General features: G+C 43.7%; 1 protein-coding gene across 1 annotated transcript in view; it reads left to right on the top strand.

Annotated features, from left to right (window-relative positions):
- The first annotated feature begins 8,271 nt into the window (after positions 1-8,271).
- Positions 8,272-22,969, top strand: part of PDE2A (phosphodiesterase 2A) — a 633,083-nt gene continuing 618,385 nt past the window's right edge. The window contains exon 1 of the mRNA XM_069759489.1: positions 8,272-8,342. Within this exon, the coding sequence (XP_069615590.1) occupies positions 8,326-8,342 (17 nt within the window). The 5' untranslated portion in view covers positions 8,272-8,325. The remainder of the gene's footprint in view (positions 8,343-22,969) is intronic.

Here is a 22,969-nt window from a genome sequence, read left to right as displayed (position 1 = left end):
GTGTGCTGTTATATTCTAGAGATACCATACCTGACCACATGGTGCGCTGTTATATTCTAGTGATACCATACCTGACCACACGGTGTGCTGTTATATTCTAGTGATACCATACCTGACCACACGGTGTGCTGTTATATTCTAGTGATACCACACCTGACCACACGGTGCGCTGTTATATTCTAGTGATACCATACCTGACCACTCGGTGCGCTGTTATATTCTAGTGATACCATACCTGACCACACGGTGTGCTGTTATATTCTAGTGATACCACACCTGACCACACGGTGCGCTGTTATATTCTAGTGATACCATACCTGACCACACGGTGTGCTGTTATATTCTAGTGATACCATACCTGACCACACGGTGTGCTGTTATATTCTAGTGATACCACACCTGACCACACGGTGTGCTGTTATATTCTAGTGATACCATACCTGACCACACTGTGCGCTGTTATATTCTAGTGATACCATACCTGAACACACGGTGTGCTGTTATATTCTAGTGGTACCACACCTGACCACACGGTGTGCTGTTATATTCTAGTGATACCACACCTGACCACACGGTGCACTGTTATATTCTAGTGATACCATACCTGACCACACGGTGTGCTGTTATATTCTAGTGATACCATACCTGACCACACTGTGTGCTGTTATATTCTAGTGATACCACACCTGACCACTCGGTGTGCTGTTATATTCTAGTGATACCATACCTGACCACACGGTGTGCTGTTATATTCTAGTGATACCATACCTGACCACACGGTGTGCTGTTATATTCTAGTGATACCACACCTGACCACTCGGTGTGCTGTTATATTCTAGTGATACCATACCTGAACACACGGTGTGCTGTTATATTCTAGTGGTACCACACCTGACCACACGGTGTGCTGTTATATTCTAGTGGTACCACACCTGACCACACGGTGTGCTGTTATATTCTAGTGATACCACACCTGACCACATGGTGTGCTGTTATATTCTAGTGATACCACACTTGACCAAATGGTGTGCTGTTATATTCTAGTGATACCACACCTGACCACATGGTGTGCTGTTATATTCTAGTGATACAATACCTGACCACACGGTGTGCTGTTATATTCTAGTGATACCATACCTGACCACACGGTGCGCTGTTATATTCTAGTGATACCATACCTGACCACACGGTGTGCTGTTATATTCTAGTGATACCACACCTGACCACACAGTGTGCTGTTATATTCTAGTGATACCATACCTGACCACACGGTGTGCTGTTATATTCTAGTGATACCACACCTGACCACTCGGTGTGCTGTTATATTCTAGTGATACCATACCTGACCACTCGGTGTGCTGTTATATTCTGGTGATACCATACCTTTCCACACGGTGTGCTGTTATATTCTAGTGGTACCACACCTGACCACACGGTGTGCTGTTATATTCTAGTGATACCACACCTGACCACATGGTGTGCTGTTATATTCTAGTGATACCACACTTGACCAAATGGTGTGCTGTTATATTCTAGTGATACCACACCTGACCACATGGTGTGCTGTTATATTCTAGTGATACAATACCTGACCACACGGTGTGCTGTTATATTCTAGTGATACCATACCTGACCACACGGTGCGCTGTTATATTCTAGTGATACCATACCTGACCACACGGTGTGCTGTTATATTCTAGTGATACCACACTTGACCAAATGGTGTGCTGTTATATTCTAGTGATACCACACCTGACCACATGGTGTGCTGTTATATTCTAGTGATACAATACCTGACCACACGGTGTGCTGTTATATTCTAGTGATACCATACCTGACCACACGGTGCGCTGTTATATTCTAGTGATACCATACCTGACCACACGGTGTGCTGTTATATTCTAGTGATACCATACCTGACCACACGGTGTGCTGTTATATTCTAGTGATACCATACCTGACCACTCGGTGTGCTGTTATATTCTAGTGATACCATACCTGACCACTCGGTGTGCTGTTATATTCTGGTGATACCATACCTTTCCACACGGTGTGCTGCTATATTCTAGTGATACCATACCTGACCACACGGTGTGCTGTTATATTCTAGTGATACCATACCTTTCCACACGGTGTGCTGTTATATTCTAGTGATACCATACCTGACCACACGGTGTGCTGTTATATTCTAGTGATACCATACCTGACCACACGGTGTGCTGTTATATTCTAGTGATACCATACCTGACCACACGGTGTGCTGTTATATTCTAGTGATACCATACCTGACCACACGGTGCGCTGTTACATTCTAGTGATACCATGCCTGACCACACGGTGTGCTGTTATATTCTAGTGATACCATACCTGACCACACGGTGTGCTGTTACATTCTAGTGATACCATGCCTGACCACACGGTGTGCTGTTATATTCTAGTGATACCATACCTGACCACACGGTGTGCTGTTATATTCTACTGATACCATACCTGACCACACGGTGTGCTGTTATATTCTAGTGATACCATACCTGACCACACGGTGTGCTGTTATATTCTAGTGATACCATACCTGACCACACGGTGCGCTGTTATATTCTAGAGATACCATACCTGACCACACGGTGTGCTGTTATATTCTAGTGATACCATACCTGACCACACGGTGTGCTGTTATATTCTAGTGATACCATACCTGACCACACAGTGTGCTGTTATATTTTAGTGATACCATACCTGACCACACGGTGCGCTGTTATATTCTAGAGATACCATACCTGACCACACGTTGTGCTGTTATATTCTAGTGATACCATACCTGACCACACGGTTTGCTGTTATATTCTAGTGATACCATACCTGACCACACAGTGTGCTGTTATATTTTAGTGATACCATACCTGACCACACGGTGCGCTGTTATATTCTAGTGATACCATACCTGACCACACGGTGTGCTGTTATATTCTAGTGATATCATACCTGACCACACGGTGTGCTGTTATATTCTAGTGATACCATACCTGACCACACGTTGTGCTGTTATATTCTAGTGATATCATACCTGACCACACGGTGTGCTGTTATATTCTAGTGATACCATACCTGACCACACGGTGTGCTGTTATATTCTAGTGATACCATACCTGACCACACGGTGCGCTGTTATATTCTAGTGATACCATACCTGACCACACGGTGTGCTGTTATATTCTAGTGATACCACACCTGACAACACGGTGCGCTGTTATATTCTAGAGATACCATACCTGACCACACGGTGTGCTGTTATATTCTAGTGATACCATACCTGACCACACGGTGTGCTGTTATATTCTAGAGATACCATACCTGACCACACGGTGCGCTGTTATATTCTAGTGATACCATACATGACCACACGGTGTGCTGTTATATTCTAGAGATACCATACCTGACCACACGGTGTGCTGTTATATTCTAGTGATACCATACCTGACCACACGGTGTGCTGTTATATTCTAGTGATACCATACCTGACCACACGGTGTGCTGTTATATTCCAGTGATACCATACCTGACCACACGGTGCGTTGTTATATTCTAGAGATACCATACCTGACCACACGGTGTGCTGTTATATTCTAGTGATACCATACCTGACCACACGGTGTGCTGTTATATTCCAGTGATACCATACCTGACCACACGGTGTGCTGTTATATTCTAGTGATACCATACCTGACAACACGGTGCGCTGTTATATTCTAGAGATACCATACCTGACCACACGGTGTGCTGTTATATTCTAGTGATACCATACCTGACCACACGGTGTGCTGTTATATTCTAGAGATACCATACCTGACCACACGGTGCGCTGTTATATTCTAGTGATACCATACATGACCACACGGTGTGCTGTTATATTCTAGAGATACCATACCTGACCACACGGTGTGCTGTTATATTCTAGTGATACCATACCTGACCACACGGTGTGCTGTTATATTCTAGTGATACCATACCTGACCACACGGTGTGCTGTTATATTCTAGTGATACCACACCTGACCACACGGTGTGCTGTTATATTCTAGTGATAGCATACCTGACCACACGGTGTGCTGTTATATTCTAGTGATACCACACCTGACCACACGGTGTGCTGTTATATTCTAGTGATAGCATACCTGACCACACGGTGTGCTGTTATATTCTAGTGATACCATACCTGACCACACGGTGTGCTGTTATATTCTAGTGATACCACACCTGACCACACGGTGTGCTGTTATATTCTAGTGATAGCATACCTGACCACACGGTGTGCTGTTATATTCTAGTGATACCACACCTGACCACACGGTGTGCTGTTATATTCTAGTGATAGCATACCTGACCACATGGTGTGCTGTTATATTCTAGTGATACCATACCTGACCACACGGTGTGCTGTTATATTCTAGTGATACCATACCTGACCACACGGTGCGCTGTTATATTCTAGTGATACCATACCTGACCACACGGTGCGCTGTTACATTCTAGTGATACCATACCTGACCACACGGTGTGCTGTTATATTCTAGTGATACCATACCTGACCACACGGTGTGCTGTTATATTCTAGTGATACCATACCTGACCACACGGTGTGCTGTTATATTCAAGTGATCGCATACCTGACCACACGGTGTGCTGTTATATTCTAGTGATAGCATACCTGACCGCACGGTGTGCTGTTATATTCTAGTGATAGCATACCTGACCGCACGGTATGCTGTTATATTCTAGTGATACCATACCTGACCGCACGGTGTGCTGTTACATTCTAGTGATACCATACCTGACCACACGGTGCGCTGTTACATTCTAGTGATACCACACCTGACCACACGGTGCGCTGTTATATTCTAGTGATACCACACCTGACCACACGGTGTGCTGTTATATTCTAGTGATACCATACCTGACCACACGGTGTGCTGTTATATTCTAGTGATACCATACCTGACCACACGGTGCGCTGTTATATTCTAGTGATACCATACCTGACCGCACGGTGCGCTGTTATATTCTAGTTATACCATACCTGACCGCACGGTGCGCTGTTATATTCTAGTGATACCATACCTGACCGCACGGTGCGCTGTTATATTCTAGTGATACCATACCTGACCGCACGGTGCGCTGTTATATTCTAGTGATACCATACCTGACCGCACGGTGCGCTGTTATATTCTAGTGATACCATACCTGACCACACGGTGTGCTGTTATATTCTAGTGATGCCATACCTGACCACACGGTGTGCTGTTATATTCTAGTGATACCACACCTGACCACACGGTGTGCTGTTATATTCTAGTGATACCACACCTGACCACACGGTGCGCTGTTATATTCTAGTGATACCATACCTGACCACACCGTGTGCTGTTATATTCTAGTGATACCATACCTGACCACACGTTGTGCTCTTATATTCTAGTGATACCACACCTGACCACACGGTGCGCTGTTATATTCTAGTGATACCATACCTGACCACACGGTGTGCTGTTATATTCTAGTGATACCACACCTGACCACACGGTGTGCTGTTATATTCTAGTGATACCATACCTGACCACACGGTGCGCTGTTATATTCTAGTGATACCATACCTGACCACACGGTGTGCTGTTATATTCTAGTGATACCATACCTGACCACACGGTGTGCTGTTATATTCTAGCGATACCATACCTGACCACACGGTGCGCTGTTATATTCTAGTGATACCATACCTGACCACACGGTGTGCTGTTATATTCTAGTGATACAATACCTGACCACACGGTGTGCTGTTATATTCTAGTGATACCATACCTGACCACACGGTGTGCTGTTATATTCTAGTGATACCATACCTGACCACACGGTGTGCTGTTATATTCTAGTGATACCACACCTGACCACTCGGTGTGCTGTTATATTCTACTGATACCATACCTGACCACACGGTGTGCTGTTATATTCTAGTGATACCATACCTGACCACACGGTGTGCTGTTATATTCTAGTGATACCATACCTGACCACACGGTGTGGTGTTATATTCTAGTGATACCATACCTGACCACACGGTGCGCTGTTATATTCTACTGATACCATACCTGACCACACGGTGTGCTGTTATATTCTAGTGATACCATACCTGACCACACGGTGTGCTGTTATATTCCAGTGATACCATACCTGACCACACGGTGTGCTGTTATATTCTAGTGATACAATACCTGACCACACGGTGTGCTGTTATATTCTAGTGATACCATACCTGACCACACGGTGTGGTGTTATATTCTAGTGATACCATACCTGACCACACGGTGCGCTGTTATATTCTAGTGATACCATACCTGACCACACGGTGTGCTGTTATATTCTAGTGATACCATACCTGACCACACGGTGCACTGTTATATTCTAGTGATACCATACCTGACCACACGGTGTGCTGTTATATTCTAGTGATACCATACCTGACCACACGGTGCACTGTTATATTCTAGTGATACCACACCTGACCACACGGTGTGCTGTTATATTCTAGTGATACCACACCTGACCACACGGTGTGCTGTTATATTCTAGTGATACCACACCTGACCACACGGTGTGCTGCTATATTCTAGTGATACCATACCTGACCACACGGTGTGCTGTTATATTCTAGTGATACCATACCTGACCACACGGTGTGGTGTTATATTCTAGTGATACCATACCTGACCACGCGGTGTGCTGTTATATTCTAGTGATACCATACCTGACCACACGGTGTGCTGTTATATTCTAGTGATACCATACCTGACCACACGGTGTGCTGTTACATTTTAGTGATACCATACCTGACCACACGGTGTGCTGTTATATTCTAGTGATACCACACCTGACCACACGGTGTGCTGTTATATTCTAGTGATACCATACCTGACCACACGGTGTGCTGTTACATTTTAGTGATACCATACCTGACCACACGGTGTGCTGTTATATTCTAGTGATACCATACCTGACCACACGGTGCGCTGTTATATTCTAGTGATACCACACCTGACCACACAGTGTGCTGTTATATTCTAGTGATACCATACCTGACCACACGGTGTGCTGTTATATTCTAGTGATACCATACCTGACCACACGGTGTGCTGTTATATTCTAGTGATACCATACCTGACCACACGGTGCGCTGTTATATTCTAGTGATACCATACCTGACCACACAGTGTGCTGTTATATTCTAGTGATACCATACCTGACCACACGGTGTGCTGTTATATTCTAGTGATACCACACCTGACCACACGGTGTGCTGTTATATTCTAGTGATACAATACCTGACCACTCGGTGTGCAGATTGTATAACAGTTACTCAATCTAAGGTCGGATTATGGGAAATGACGTTCCAGGACTATACAGCATCGATGACCGACCTCCTGGGACCCCGGTCAGTCTGCAGAATAAGGAGGAGGCAGCCAGTCTATCCCAGTGGTACTGCAGAGCATTCAATGACTGTGGCTGAGCTGCAGTACCAGGCACGTCCACAAGTGTCAGGATGGCGCTGTACAGGGTTTGTCTATGAAGTGGCCAGTGTTTTCCCTATGTATCAATTCCACTTTAGATTGCTGTCAGTGAATGGAAATATCTGTTTTCTGCTTTTCATCTGTGTCGTCTTCTGCATTAACTGGATGTTTATGGGTCACAGGAAGGAGAAACTCGGCTCATTGTGGTTAGAGAAGGATGGAGGCTGAGACATCGGGGAGATCAGATCCAATATTAGTCACAAGGGCACAGAAAACGGCGTGTGAAAAAAAAAAGAGGTGTGTAGCCCTTTAAGGCTGTGCAAAACTATTACTTTGTTTACATAATGTTTGGAATTCCCGCTTGTCATACATGTCAGTGACGCAAGTGACACGCCACGTAACAGATGACACGCCACGTAACAGGTGACACGCCACGTAACAGGTGACTCGCCACGTAACAGGTGACTCGCCACATAACAGGTGACTCGCCACGTAACAAGTGACACGCCACGTAACAGGTGACACGCCACGTAACAGGTGACACGCCACGTAACAGGTGACACGCCACGTAACAGGTGACTCGCCACGTAACAGGTGACTCGCCACGTAACAGGTGACACGCCACGTAACAGGTGACACGTCACGTAACAGGTGACACGTCACATAACACGAGACCGCCCGCCACATGCCGCAGACGTGAGACACCTGATCACTATCACCTGCGGGGGGGATGGTGGGTGGAGTAGTCGGAAGGCGGCAGTGGTCGGGCGATGGGGTCCGGCTCCAGGTAACGTCTGTGGAGAGGAGGATACATTGTATACTGGGATAACTGGAGACTGTTACATTGTAGTGAGCATTCTGGAACCCGGACTGCAGGGGGCAGCACTGAGTCCGCCCGGAGGTGCTGTGTGCTCATTGGGTTCTTTTACTGACACCTCTGACCGCTCGTTTTGTGGGGGGTCACATATTTTGGGGAAGACGATATAATGATATAATGACCAGAATGTTACGGTGATTGGAGGAAGTTCATTTATAGAATTTAGTAAGTGTGAACATCTGATCTGTTCTGTGACCGGAGGGAGCCATGGGGGCATGTGACCCCCCGGAGACCCCCAGTGCTGGCCGCTGCCGTCACTTCCATCTATCGGAATCCCGGAGATTCATCGCCAGCGGATCCCAGAGGGTAATAGACACCCGACCTGTCTGACTGCCCAGAATAGCGCAGGACGGGGTAACATTAGGACAGGGGGCCGGGTGGGCCGGGGTGGGAGATGTGAGAGTGAATATCTAGAATACAATGAATTCTTCTGTCCTCCTGAGTCACCGAGGGATGTAGAAGTGACAGCAGCCGTCTTATATGGGCAGTGGAAGGGCCTGGATCAGTCCGCAGGAACACTGCAAATGGGAAGGACAGGCAATAAAAGCTCAGTGCCCCCATAGCAATACCGGCCATAGTGCCCCCATAACAATACCGGCCATAGTTCCCCCATAACAATACCTGCCATAGTGCCCCATAACAATACCGGCCACAGTGCCCCATAATACCGGCCATAGTGCCCCATAACAATATCAGCCACGGTGCCCCATAACAATACCGGCCATAGTGCCCCATAACAATACCGGCTATAGTGCCCATAACAATATCAGCCACAGTGCCCCCATAACAATATCAGCCACGGTGCCCCCATAACAATACCGGCCACAGTGCCCCATAATATCGGCCATAGTGCCCCATAACAATACCGGCCATAGTGCCCCCATAACAATACCGGCCACAGTGCCCCATAATATCGGCCATAGTGCCCCATAACAATACCGGCCATAGTGCCCCATAACAATACCGGCTATAGTGCCCATAACAATATCAGCCACAGTGCCCCCATAACAATACCGGCCACAGTGCCCCATAATACCGGCCATAGTGCCCCCATAACAATATCGGCCACAGTGCCCCATAACAATACCGGCCACAGTGCCGCATAACAATACCGGCCACAGTGCCCCATAATACCGGCTATAGTGCCCATAACAATATCAGCCACAGTGCCCCATAACAATACCGGCCACAGTGCCCCATAACAATACCGGCCATAGTGCCCCATAACAATATCAGCCACAGTGTCCCATAACAATATCAGCCACGGTGCCCCATAACAATACCGGCCATAGTGCCCATAACAATATCAGCCACAGTGCCCCCATAACAATACCGGCCACAGTGCCCCATAATACCGGCCATAGTGCCCCCATAACAATATCGGCCACAGTGCCCCATAACAATACCGGCCACAGTGCCGCATAACAATACCGGCCACAGTGCCCCATAATACCGGCTATAGTGCCCATAACAATATCAGCCACAGTGCCCCATAACAATACCGGCCACAGTGCCCCATAACAATACCGGCCATAGTGCCCCATAACAATATCAGCCACAGTGTCCCATAACAATATCAGCCACGGTGCCCCATAACAATACCGGCCATAGTGCCCATAACAATATCAGCCACAGTGCCCCCATAACAATACCGGCCATAGTGCCCCATAAAAATACCGGCCATAGTGCCCCATAATACCGGCCATAGTGCCCATAACAATATCAGCCACAGTGCCCCATAACAATACGGCCACACTGCCCCATAACAATACCGGCCATGGTGCCCCATAACAATACCGGCCATAGTGCCCCATAACAATACCGGCCACAGTGCCCCTATAACAATATCAGCCACAGTGCCCCCATAACAATATCAGCCACAGTGCCCCCATAACAATATCAGCCACAGTGCTCCATAACAATACCGGCCACAGTGCCCCATAACAATACCGGCCACAGTGCCCCATAACAATACCGGCCATAGTGCCCCATAACAATATCAGCCACAGTGCCCCCATAACAATATCAGCCACAGTGCCCCATAACAATACCGGCCATAGTGCCTCATAACAATACCGGCCATAGTGCCCCATAACAATACCGGCTATAGTGCCCATAACAATATCAGCCACAGTGCCCCATAACAATATCAGCCACGGTGCCCATAACAATACCGGCCACAGTGCTCCATAACAATACCGGCCATAGTGCCCATAACAATACCGGCTATAGTGCCCATAACAATATCAGCCACAGTGCCCCATAACAATATCAGCCACGGTGCCCCATAACAATACCGGCCACAGTGCCTCCATAACAATGCTATCTACAATGCCCCCATTACAATGCCAACCAAAGTGCCCTTGTAGCAATGCTAATCACAGCGACCTTATAGCAACATAATCATAACACGAACAACATTGATAGCCACAGTGCCCCAAAACAGTGACATCCAGAAATCCTTCAGTGACTTCCACAGACAGTGCCCCCATAATAATGCCATTAATAGTGCCCACATAGAAATACTACCCAACCACAATGATAAAATAACAGTGACAGACAAGATGGCTCAGTACAACAACAATGCCAACCACATCATCAGCAATGATAGAAATAGTGACCGGCACTGCGCGCAGCAAGTAATTGTGCTATATACAGTAGAAATAATAGCATCATACAGAGCACATATAATAGTGCCATAGAGTCCACATATAATAGTGCCATAGGGTCCACATATAATAGTGCCATAGAGTCCACATATAATAGTGCCATAGGGTCCACATATAATAGTGCCATAGGGTCCACATATAATAGTGCCATAGAGTCCACATATAATAGTGCCATAGGGTCCACATATAATAGTGCCATAGGGTCCACATATAATAGTGCCATAGAGTCCACATATAATAGTGCCATAGAGTCCACATATAATAGTGCCATAGGGTCCACATATAATAGTGCCATAGGGTCCACATATAATAGTGCCATAGAGTCCACATATAATAGTGCCATAGAGTCCACATATAATAGTGCCATAGGGTCCACATATAATAGTGCCATAGAGTCCACATATAATAGTGCCATAGGGTCCACATATAATAGTGCCATAGGGTCCACATATAATAGTGTCATAGAGTCCACATATAATAGTGCCATAGAGTCCACATATAATAGTGCCATAGAGTCCACATATAATAGTGCCATAGAGTCCACATATAATAGTGCCATAGGGTCCACATATAATAGTGCCATAGGGTCCACATATAATAGTGTCATAGAGTCCACATATAATAGTGCCATAGAGTCCACATATAATAGTGCCACAGGGTCCACATATAATAGTGCCATAGAGTCCACATATAATACTGCCATAGAGTCCACATATAATAGTGTCATAGAGTCCACATATAATAGTGCCATAGGGTCCACATATAATAGTGCCATAGGGTCCACTTATAATAGTGCCATAGGGTCCACATATAATAGTGCCACAGGGTCCACATATAATAGTGCCATAGAGTCCACATATAATACTGCCATAGGGTCCACATATAACAGTGCCATAGAGTCCACATATAATACTGCCATAGGGTCCACATATAATAGTGTCATAGAGTCCACATATAATAGTGCCATAGGGTCCACATATAATAGTGCCATAGGGTCCACTTATAATAGTGCCATAGGGTCCACATATAATAGTGCCATAGAGTCCACATATAATAGTGCCACAGGGTCCACATATAATTGTGCCATAGAGTCCACATATAATACTGCCATAGGGTCCACATATAATAGTGTCATAGAGTCCACATATAATAGTGCCATAGGGTCCACATATAATAGTGCCATAGGGTCCACTTATAATAGTGCCATAGGGTCCACATATAATAGTGCCATAGAGTCCACATATAATAGTGCCATAGAGTCCACATATAATAGTACCATAGAGTCCACATATAATAGTGCCATAGGGTCCACATATAATAGTGCCATAGGGTCCACATATAATAGTGTCATAGAGTCCACATATAATAGTGCCATAGGATCCACATATAATAGTGCCATAGGGTCCACTTATAATAGTGCCATAGGGTCCACATATAATAGTGCCATAGAGTCCACATATAATAGTGCCATAGGGTCCACATATAATAGTGCCATAGGGTCCACTTATACTAGTGCCATAGGGTCCACATATAATAGTGCCATAGAGTCCACATATAATAGTGCAATAGGGTCTACATATAATAGTGCCATAGGGTCCACATATAATAGTGCCATAGAGTCCACATATAATAGTGCCATAGGGTCCACATATAATAGTGCCATAGAGTCCACATATAATAGTGCCATAGAGTCCACATATAATAGTGCAATAGGGTCTACATATAATAGTGCCATAGGGTCCACATATAATAGTGCCATAGAGTCCACATATAATAGTGCCATAGAGTCCACATATAATAGTGCCATAGGGTCCACATATAATAGTGCCATAGAGTCCACATATAATAGTGCCATAGGGTCCACATATAATAGTGCCATAGAGTCCACATATAATAGTACCATAGAGTCCACATATAATAGTGCCATAGGGTCCACATATAATAGTGCCATAGGGTCCACATATAATAGTGCAATAGGGTCTAGATATAATAGTGCCATAGGGTCCACATATAATAGTGCCATAGAGTCCACATATAATAGTGCCATAGGGTCCACATATAATAGTGCCATAGAGTCCACATATAATAGTGCCATAGAGTCCACATATAATAGTGCCATAGAGTCCACATATAATAGTACCATAGAGTCCACATATAATAGTGCCATAGTGTCCACATATAATAGTGCCATAGAGTCCACATATAATAGTACCATAGAGTCCACATATAATAGTGCCATAGAGTCCACATATAATAGTGCAATAGGGTCTACATATAATAGTGCCATAGTGTCCACATACAGTGGGTACGGAAAGTATTCAGACCTCTTTACATTTTTCACTCTGTTTCATTGCAGCCATTTGGTAAATTCTATAAAGTTCATTTTTTCTCATTAATGTTCACTCTCCACTCCATCTTTACTGGAAAAAAAACAAATATAGAAATTTTTGCAAATTTATTAAAAAAGAAAACCTGAAATATCCCATGGCCATAATTCTTCAGCCCCTTTGCTCAGTATTGAGTAGAAGCCCCTTTTGAGCTCGTACAGCCAGGAGTCTTCTTGGGAATGATGCCACAAGTTTCCCCCCCTGAATTTGGGGATCCTCGGCCATTCTTCCTTGCAGATCCTCTCCAGTTCCGTCAGGTTGGATGGTGAACGTTGGTGGACGCAATTTTCAGGTCTCTCCAGAGATGCTTAGTTGGGTTTAGGTCAGGGCTCTGGCTGGGCCGGTCAGGAATGGTCACAGAGTTGTTCTGAAGCTGCTCCTTTGTTATTTTAGCTGTGTGCTTAAGGTCCTTGTCTTGTTGGAAGGTGAACCTTCGGCCAAGTCTGAGGTCCAGAGCACTCTGGAAGAGGTTTTCATCCAGGATATCTCTGGACTTGGCGGCATTCATGTTTCCATCAATGACAACCAGTCATCCTGTCCCTGCAGCTGAAAAACATCCCCATAGCATGATGCTGCCTCCACCATGCTTCACTGTGGGGATTGTATTGGGCAGGTGATGAGCAGTGCCTGGTTTTCTCCACACATACCCCTTAGAATTATCACCAGAAAGGTCTATCTTCATCTCATCAAACCACAGAATCTTATTTCTCATAGTCTGGAAGTCCTTCATGTGTTTTTTTTAGCAAATTCTATGCGGCTTTCATATAGGTACCGTCACATTTAGCGACGCTGCAGCGATCTAGACAACGATCCCGATCGCTGCAACGTCGCTGTGTGGTCGCTGGAGAGCTGTCACACAGACAGCTCTCCAGCGACCAACTATGCGAAGTCCCCTGGTAACCAGGGTAAACATCGGGTTACTAAGCGCAGGGCCGCGCTTAGTAACCCGTTGTTTACCCTGGTTACCAGCGTAAACGTAAAAAAACCCAAACACTACACACTTACATTCCGGTGTCTGTCCCCCGGCGCTGTGCTACTCTGCACTGACTGTGAGCGCCAGCCGGAAAGCAGAGCGGTGACGTCACCGCTGTGCTCTGCTTTCCGGCCGGCGCTTACACAGTGCAGAGAAGCACAGCGCCGGGGGACAGACACCGGAATGTAAGCATGTAGTGTTTTGTTTTTTTTTACGTTTACGCTGGTAACCAGGGTAAACATCAGGTTACTAAGCGCGGCCCTGCCGATTCAGCGATGTCTGCGGGAGTCCAGCGACGAAATAAAGTTCTGGACTTTCTGCTCCGACCAACGACATCACAGCAGGATCCTGATCGCTGCTGCGTGTCAAACACAACGATATTGCTAGCCAGGACGCTGCAACGTCACAGATCGCTAGCGATATCGTTCAGTGTGACGGTACCTTATGTCTTGCACTGAGGAGAGGCTTCCATCGGTCACTCTGCCATAAAGGCCCAACTGGTGGAGGCTGCAGTGATAGGTGACTTTGTGGAACTTTCTCCCATCTCCCTACTGCATCTCTGGAGCTCAGCCACAGTGATCTTGGGGTTCTTCTTTACCTCTCACCAAGGCTCTTCTCCCATGATTGCTCAGTTTGGCTGGACGGTCAGGTCTAGGAAGACTTCTGGTGGTCCCAAACTCCTTCCATTTAAGGATTATGGAGGCCACTGTGCTCTTAGGAACCTTGAGTCCTGCAGAAATTCTGCTGTAACCTTGGCCAGATCTGTGCCTTGCCACAATTCTGTCTCTGAGCTCCTTGATCAGTTCCTTTGACCTCATGATTCTCATTTGGTCTGACATGCACTGTGAGCTGTGAGGTCTTATATAGACAGGTGTGCGCTGCTCCAAATCATGTCCTATCAGTGTAATTACACACAGCTGGCCTCCAATGAAGGAGTAGAACCATCTCAAGGAGAATCACAAGGAAATGGACAACATGTGACTTAAATATGACTGTCTGAGCAAAGAGTCTGTGACATTAATGTATAAAATGGAGTAGGATTTTTCATTTTCCCCGTTATCACACATGCTGTGGGCTCTGACCCCTCCTCTCTTCGCCTCTGCTGCCGTCTGTTTGTGTGTGTGTGTGTGTGTGAATCCCAAACCTCTCATTCCCTCCCACCAAAAGAATGTTTATTGTAGACAATTCTCCCATCTAGTACCAGCTAAAACTGGTATAGTCTCTCTCAAAAGACATGAGGTTCTTTGTTCTATTATAGTAAGATATTGGGCCACCGATTTGGGCTAGAAAAATAATGATTACATATTGCGAATTTCCATTGGTAGATCTTTCAACTACTGTAAGCGCTAGCAGCTAAACGCAACAAGTACAAATTGTGGATTTCTCCTAAACAGAGCGGAATAGCCAGACCACGTTTGGATTCAATAGAAAGCTAATTTCAATATAAGATGAGGGATGTGTGTGCTGTGATTCTGCTAGGTTCGCAAGCACATCTAGGTGTTTTATAAGTTTTCGTACCAAAATGTCCACCCTGGCAGCTAGGGGAGGGTGTATGTAAGCCAGCCCCTTTAGTGATGTCACAAGCCTGCAAGTATAAGGCACGACACTCAACCCAACCTTCAGTCTTGCCTGAGGAGCTGTTACAGCAAGTCCCTCTGATGAACTGGGACATTTGGCTCCGCCCACCAGCCTGGTTAGCTGAAATGATCTAAGCACATGTGAGTGTGAGGGTATGTGCACACGTTGCAGATTTTGCTGCGAATCCACAGCGTTTCCGCAGCTGCGGATCCACAGCAGTTTCCCATGAGTTTACAGTTCAATGTAAACCCATGGGAAACCAAAAACGCTGTGCACATGCTGTGGAAAAAAACGCGCGGAAACGCAGCGGTTTACATTCCGCAGCATGTCACTTCTTTCTGCTAATTCCACAGCGGTTTTACAGCTGCCCCTATGGAAAACTGCAGTTGTAAAACCGCAGTGAAAACCGCAGAAAAACCACAGTAAATCCGCGATAAATCTGCAGCAAAAACGCAGTGTTTTTGCCCTGCAGATTTATCAAATCTGCTGCTGAAAAATCCGCAGTGGCCAAGAATACGTGTGCACATACCCTGACTTTCTGTTTTAATCCCTGCTTTTTTATAATTGCTGTACATACTTTAAATTGTCTCATCTTGTAAAATCTTGATATAATAATGATATACCTTTTTTAAACACTGCCTAATCTTTTTATGGAGTAAAAGTTATAAAAGTTGGCTCGAACCTCTCTGAGGAGAAATATGAGCTGGTGGCAGCGAAGTGTGTTCTGGGCTAGGTGGGTGCCGCTGGCAGCGACGGAACGGGGTTTTATAAGCTATTGTCTGGCTGCGGCCTGAGCATTTATAATTCCCTCGCTGCAGTGTGCCTGCTAGCCAGTCCACAGTGAAGCAGCCAGTCCGGAGACAGATTATCCCAGGTGTAGTTCCCTGACTGACCTGAGGGTAAGGGGGGTGCCGGAGAGCTGCAAGTTCCGAAGTGGATATACATAAATCCCTGCAGTTTGATATTGTAGCAGCAGTGGGATAACTAATAATAAACTAATAATAATAATAATAATAACTAATAAAATAAGCCCCTGCGGTAAATTGATAGGTCAATAGCCTTGTTTGTGGTTTCATCACATTGTAGCAGTGGAGGGATAACTAAGATAAGCGCCCTGCACATGTGATAGCCGTCTGTTGGCCAAAGGTCACCCCCGATCCGTGACATATTGGTGGCAGCACGGTGGGATTCCTGACAGGGTCTGAAGACTTATGACCATGTTATATTTCAGTTTTCCTTTTTCAATAAATTTGCAAAAATGTTTTTTTCAGACAAGATGGGGTGCAGAGTGAACATTAATGAGGAAAAATGAACTTTATAGAATTTACCAAATGTCTGCAATGAAACAAAGAGTGAAAAATGTAAAGGGGTCTGAATACTTTCTGTACTCACTGTATAGAGTGCCATAGAGTCCACTTGTAATTGTGCCATTGGGTCCACATATAATACCGCCATAAAGTCCATATATAATAGTGCAATAGGGTCTACATATAATAGTGCCATAGACTGCACATATAATACCGCCATAGAGTCCATATATAATAGTGCAATAAGGTCTACATATAATACTGCCATAGACTCCACATATAATACTGCCATAGACTTCACATGTAATACTGCGATATAGTCCACATGTAATGATGCCATAGAGACCACATGTAATACTGCCATATACTCCACATATAATACTGCCATGCAGTCAACATATAATACTGCCATAGACTCCACAGGTAATACTGCCATACAATCCACATATAATATTGCCCTAAAGTCCACATGTAATACTGAAATATAGTCCACATGTAATACTGCCATACAGTCCACATATTATACTGCCCTATAGTCCACATGTAATACTGCCATAGAGTCCACGTGTAATACTGCCATACAGTCCATATATAATACTGTCATATAGTCCACATATAATACTGCCCTATAGTCCACATATAATACTGCCATAAAGTCCACATGTAATACTGCCATACAAAATCAAACAAAGTCCAGCTCACCATGATCGATATCCTTGGAAACTCGGAGCAATGAACTGCTGTGTCAAGGCGTGGAGAAGTCAGAGAAGAAATAAGGAATCCAGCTCAACGAGGTAGTGAAAAAAAACCCTTTTCTTTATTCACTTGAAAAATATGTTCAGTAGAGGATAAAAACATCAGCAATTACAAAGAATAAAATGCGATATCAACACGTTTCTGGTGGTCAAGCACCCCTTAATCATGATAAAGGATGCTTGACCACCAGAATCGCGTTGATATTTTTCACTACCTCGTTGAGCTGGATTCCTTATTTCTTCTCTGAATACTGCCATACAGTCAACATATAATACTGCCCTAAAGTCCGCATGTAATACTGCCATAGAGTCCATGTGTAAAACTGCTATACAGTCCATATATAATACTTCCATGTAATCCACATGTAATACTGCCATAGAGCCCATGTGTAATACTGCCATATAGTGCACATATAATACTGCCATACAGTGCACATATAATACTGTCATATAGTGCACATATAATACTGCCATACAGTGCACATATAATACTGCCATACAGTGCACATATAATACTGTGATATAGTGCACATATAATACTGCCATACAGTGCACATATAATACTGCCATACAGTGCACATGTAATTCTGCCATACAGTGCACATATAATACTGACATACAGTGAACATATAATACTGACATACAGTGCACATATAATAGTGACATACAGTGCACATATAATACTGCCATACAGTGCACATATAATACTGCCATACAGTCCATATATAATACTGCCATATAATCCACATGTAATACTGCCATAGAGCCCATGTGTAATACTGCCATATAGTGCACATATAATACTGCCATACAGTGCACATATAATACTGTCATATAGTGAACATATAATACTGCCATACAGTGCACATATAATACTGCCATACAGTGCACATACAATACTGCCATACAGTGCACATACAATACTGCCATACAGTCCACATATAATACTGCCATACAGTGCACATATAATACTGTCATATAGTGCACATATAATACTGCCATACAGTGCACATATAATACTGCCATACAGTGCACATACAATACTGCCATACAGTGTACATATAATACTGCCATACAGTCCACATATAATGCTGCCATACAGTGCACATATAATACTGTCATACAGTGCACATATAATACTGCCATACAGTGCACATACAATACTGCCATACAGTGTACATATAATACTGCCATACAGTGCACATATAATACTGCCATACAGTCCACATGTAATACTGCCATACAGTGCACATGTAATACTGCCATACAGTGCACATGAAATACTGCCATACAGTGCACATATAATACTGCCATACAGTCCACATATAATACTGCCATACAGTCCACATATAATACTGCCATACAGTCCACATATAATACTGCCATACAGTCCACATATAATACTGCCATACAGTGCACATATAATACTGTCATACAGTGCACATATAATACTGCCATACAGTGCACATACAATACTGCCATACAGTGTACATATAATACTGCCATACAGTGCACATATAATACTGTCATACAGTCCACATATAATACTGTCATATAGTGCACATATAATACTGCCATACAGTCCACATATAATACTGCCATACAGTGCACATATAATACTGTCATATAGTGCACATATAATACTGCCATACAGTGCACATATAATACTGCCATACAGTGCACATATAATTCTGCCATACAGTGCACATATAATACTGACATACAGTGCACATATAATACTGCCATACAGTGCACATATAATAGTGACATACAGTGCACATATAATACTGCCATACAGTGCACATATAATACTGCCATACAGTCCATATATAATACTGCCATATAATCCACATGTAATACTGCCATAGAGCCCATGTGTAATACTGCCATATAGTGCACATATAATACTGCCATACAGTGCACATATAATACTGCCATACAGTGCACATATAATACTGCCATACAGTGCACATATAATACTGCCATACAGTGCACATACAATACTGCCATACAGTGCACATATAATACTGCCATACAGTCCACATATAATACTGCCATACAGTGCACATATAATACTGTCATACAGTGCACATATATTACTGCCATACAGTGCACATATAATACTGCCATACAGTGCACATACAATACTGCCATACAGTGTACATACAATACTGCCATACAGTCCACATATAATGCTGCCATACAGTGCACATATAATAGTGTCATATAGTGCACATATAATACTGCCATACAGTGCACATACAATACTGCCATACAGTGTACATATAATACTGCCATACAGTGCACATATAATACTGCCATACAGTCCACATATAATACTGCCATACAGTGCACATGTAATACTGCCATACAGTGCACATGAAATACTGCCATACAGTCCACATATAATACTGCCATACAGTCAACATATAATACTGCCATACAGTCCACATATAATACTGCCATACAGTCCACATATAATACTGCCATACAGTCCACATATAATACTGCCATACAGTCCACATATAATACTGCCATACAGTGCACATATAATACTGTCATATAGTGCACATATAATACTGCCATACAGTCCACATATAATACTGCCATACAGTGCACATATAATACTGTCATACAGTCCACATATAATACTGCCATACAGTCCACATATAATACTGCCATACAGTGCACATATAATACTGTCATATAGTGCACATATAATACTGCCATACAGTGCACATACAATACTGCCATACAGTGCACATATAATACTGTCATATTGTGCACATATAATAGTGCCATACAGTGCACATGTAATACTGCCATACAGTGCACATGTAATCTACCGTTTGCCACCCTGGTGAGTGAGGAGCCATGATGATTCCATGACTGATATGTAGATTTTCCTGTAGCCAGGATCTTTGTGTATCAGAATCCTCCGCCTTATCCTGCAGCAATCCCCTCATTCTGTCCCGTTAATCCGGCCTGAGAAGCCTAATTCCTGGGGCTGTAATCCTCCTCGGGGGCCGTCCTGGGGGTCTCGCATCTCAGAATGCTTTATCCCGGCTAAGAAGACAAATTCCAGAAAGGTTTCTCCACAAATCCCCGGTCCGTCCAGCTGTGGAGGTTCACACCTCTGGGTGATAATCCGGATATCCACAGAGATTGTCCCCAAGTCATCCCTCCTAATCCTAATTCCTGCTGTTATCCCGCGTCCTTGCTCCTCTAGTGACTTCCATCCTCCACCACTACGGAGATTTCACAGAATTTCAGAACATTTATTTTAGAAGAAATCGTATTTCTCCCAGTCGCACTTTGGTTCTATTTCCTGCACATCTGTCCTGGTGTGAACCGTGACGAGGGAATAATCCGCCGTCCCCGTCCCCGTCCTGCTCTGTCTGGGACGCTTCCCATCCATTTGTATCATTTTATTATATGACATGATAATCCTATCTCCTCTGCACTTCATCCCTAATTCCGCGCTTCTTCCGCTTTATTATCATTGTGGTGACGGATTCCCTAACAAAATAACACTTAATCCCATTAGTTAATCCTCATTGATCAGTGTCCTCTCTCTTGGTTGGGTGATTCCTAATCTCTCGCCCTTTGCAAAACATAATAATACTGATTCTTTTTTGAAATTTGGAATTCTGCATCTTAATCCTAATTCCTGCGAAGCGCTGTGATAATCCAGATTGTCCCACTTTGTAATCCACATGCAGTACCTGATTTATAATCCAATTTCACTAATTGTTCGGTCATTTACTCCTTGCACTTTCCTGACTTTACTAATCTTAATCTCACACCAATATTCTAACCTGATAACCTCAATTACTGCACTCATTTATTAATCCCGGAATCTCAAGTAATTTTTCCAGGTACATAATCCCAAAAAGTTCCTATAAAATAATCCTACACCCTGCGTTCTCTCCCTACTAGATAATCTCACATTCTGTGCTGCATTATTTCTTTCTAATTCTATTACATCCATTGTTTTTCCAATCATAAATTATAAGGATAATTCCAAATCCTTCAGTGTTATCTTCTCGTACTATAACACTGGGGAACACGATTTTTTAGGAGTTAGGTCAGACAACTGTTCTTCATTAATTTTTGGATGCTGAATCCAGAAATGATCTCAGTTTTTCTCTATCACGTCAAGTTTTTGAACTATAGGATTTTTGTCTTCTCAAAACTATGTAAACTACTGTACCTAAAAAGTGTTTTTTTTTAATTAAATAGTACAAATATGAACAAAAAATGAAATATATAAGAAATAGGCATGACAAAGTTGTGACTACTATTACAAGTTGCCACGTAGCTCTATATGAGTCGAATTGTAATCAGATAACAAGTCATATTACAGATATCAGTGCAATTGTGCTTCTCTGGCAGGTAAGTTGTGGATGAAAAACTTGACGTGCTAGAAAAAAACTGACTACATTTTTGGAATCAGCATGCCAATTTTAGTATAAATCAGTCAAAAACTCAACAGAAATTTTTTTTCAAATTGTTCCCCTGTGTAATTTGTGTGCTGCTATCCCTCGTTATAACCACACTTCTTCCACGTAACCTAAATGCATATCTGTTCTTAACTCTACTTATTTTCCAATATCATAATAATATCTATAAAATACTCAAAACTACAAAGAATACAAAACATGAAAGTAGATAATTAGTCATAATATACTTGATATGATTCTGTCTTCAACCACCACTAGGGGGAGCTCCCTGTATACACAGATACATGATAAGATCCTGTCTGCAGCCACCACTAGGGGGAGCTCCCTGTATACAGCGATACATGATAAGATCCTGTCTGCAGTCACCACTAGAGGGAGCTCCCTGTATACAGAGATACATGATAA

The sequence above is a fragment of the Ranitomeya imitator genome, chromosome 3 (assembly GCF_032444005.1).
Source record: "Ranitomeya imitator isolate aRanImi1 chromosome 3, aRanImi1.pri, whole genome shotgun sequence".
Classification (NCBI taxonomy): Eukaryota; Metazoa; Chordata; class Amphibia; order Anura; family Dendrobatidae; genus Ranitomeya; species Ranitomeya imitator.
The sequence above is the reverse complement of the archived record's forward strand: the minus strand, read 5'-3'. Positions and strand labels throughout refer to the sequence as shown.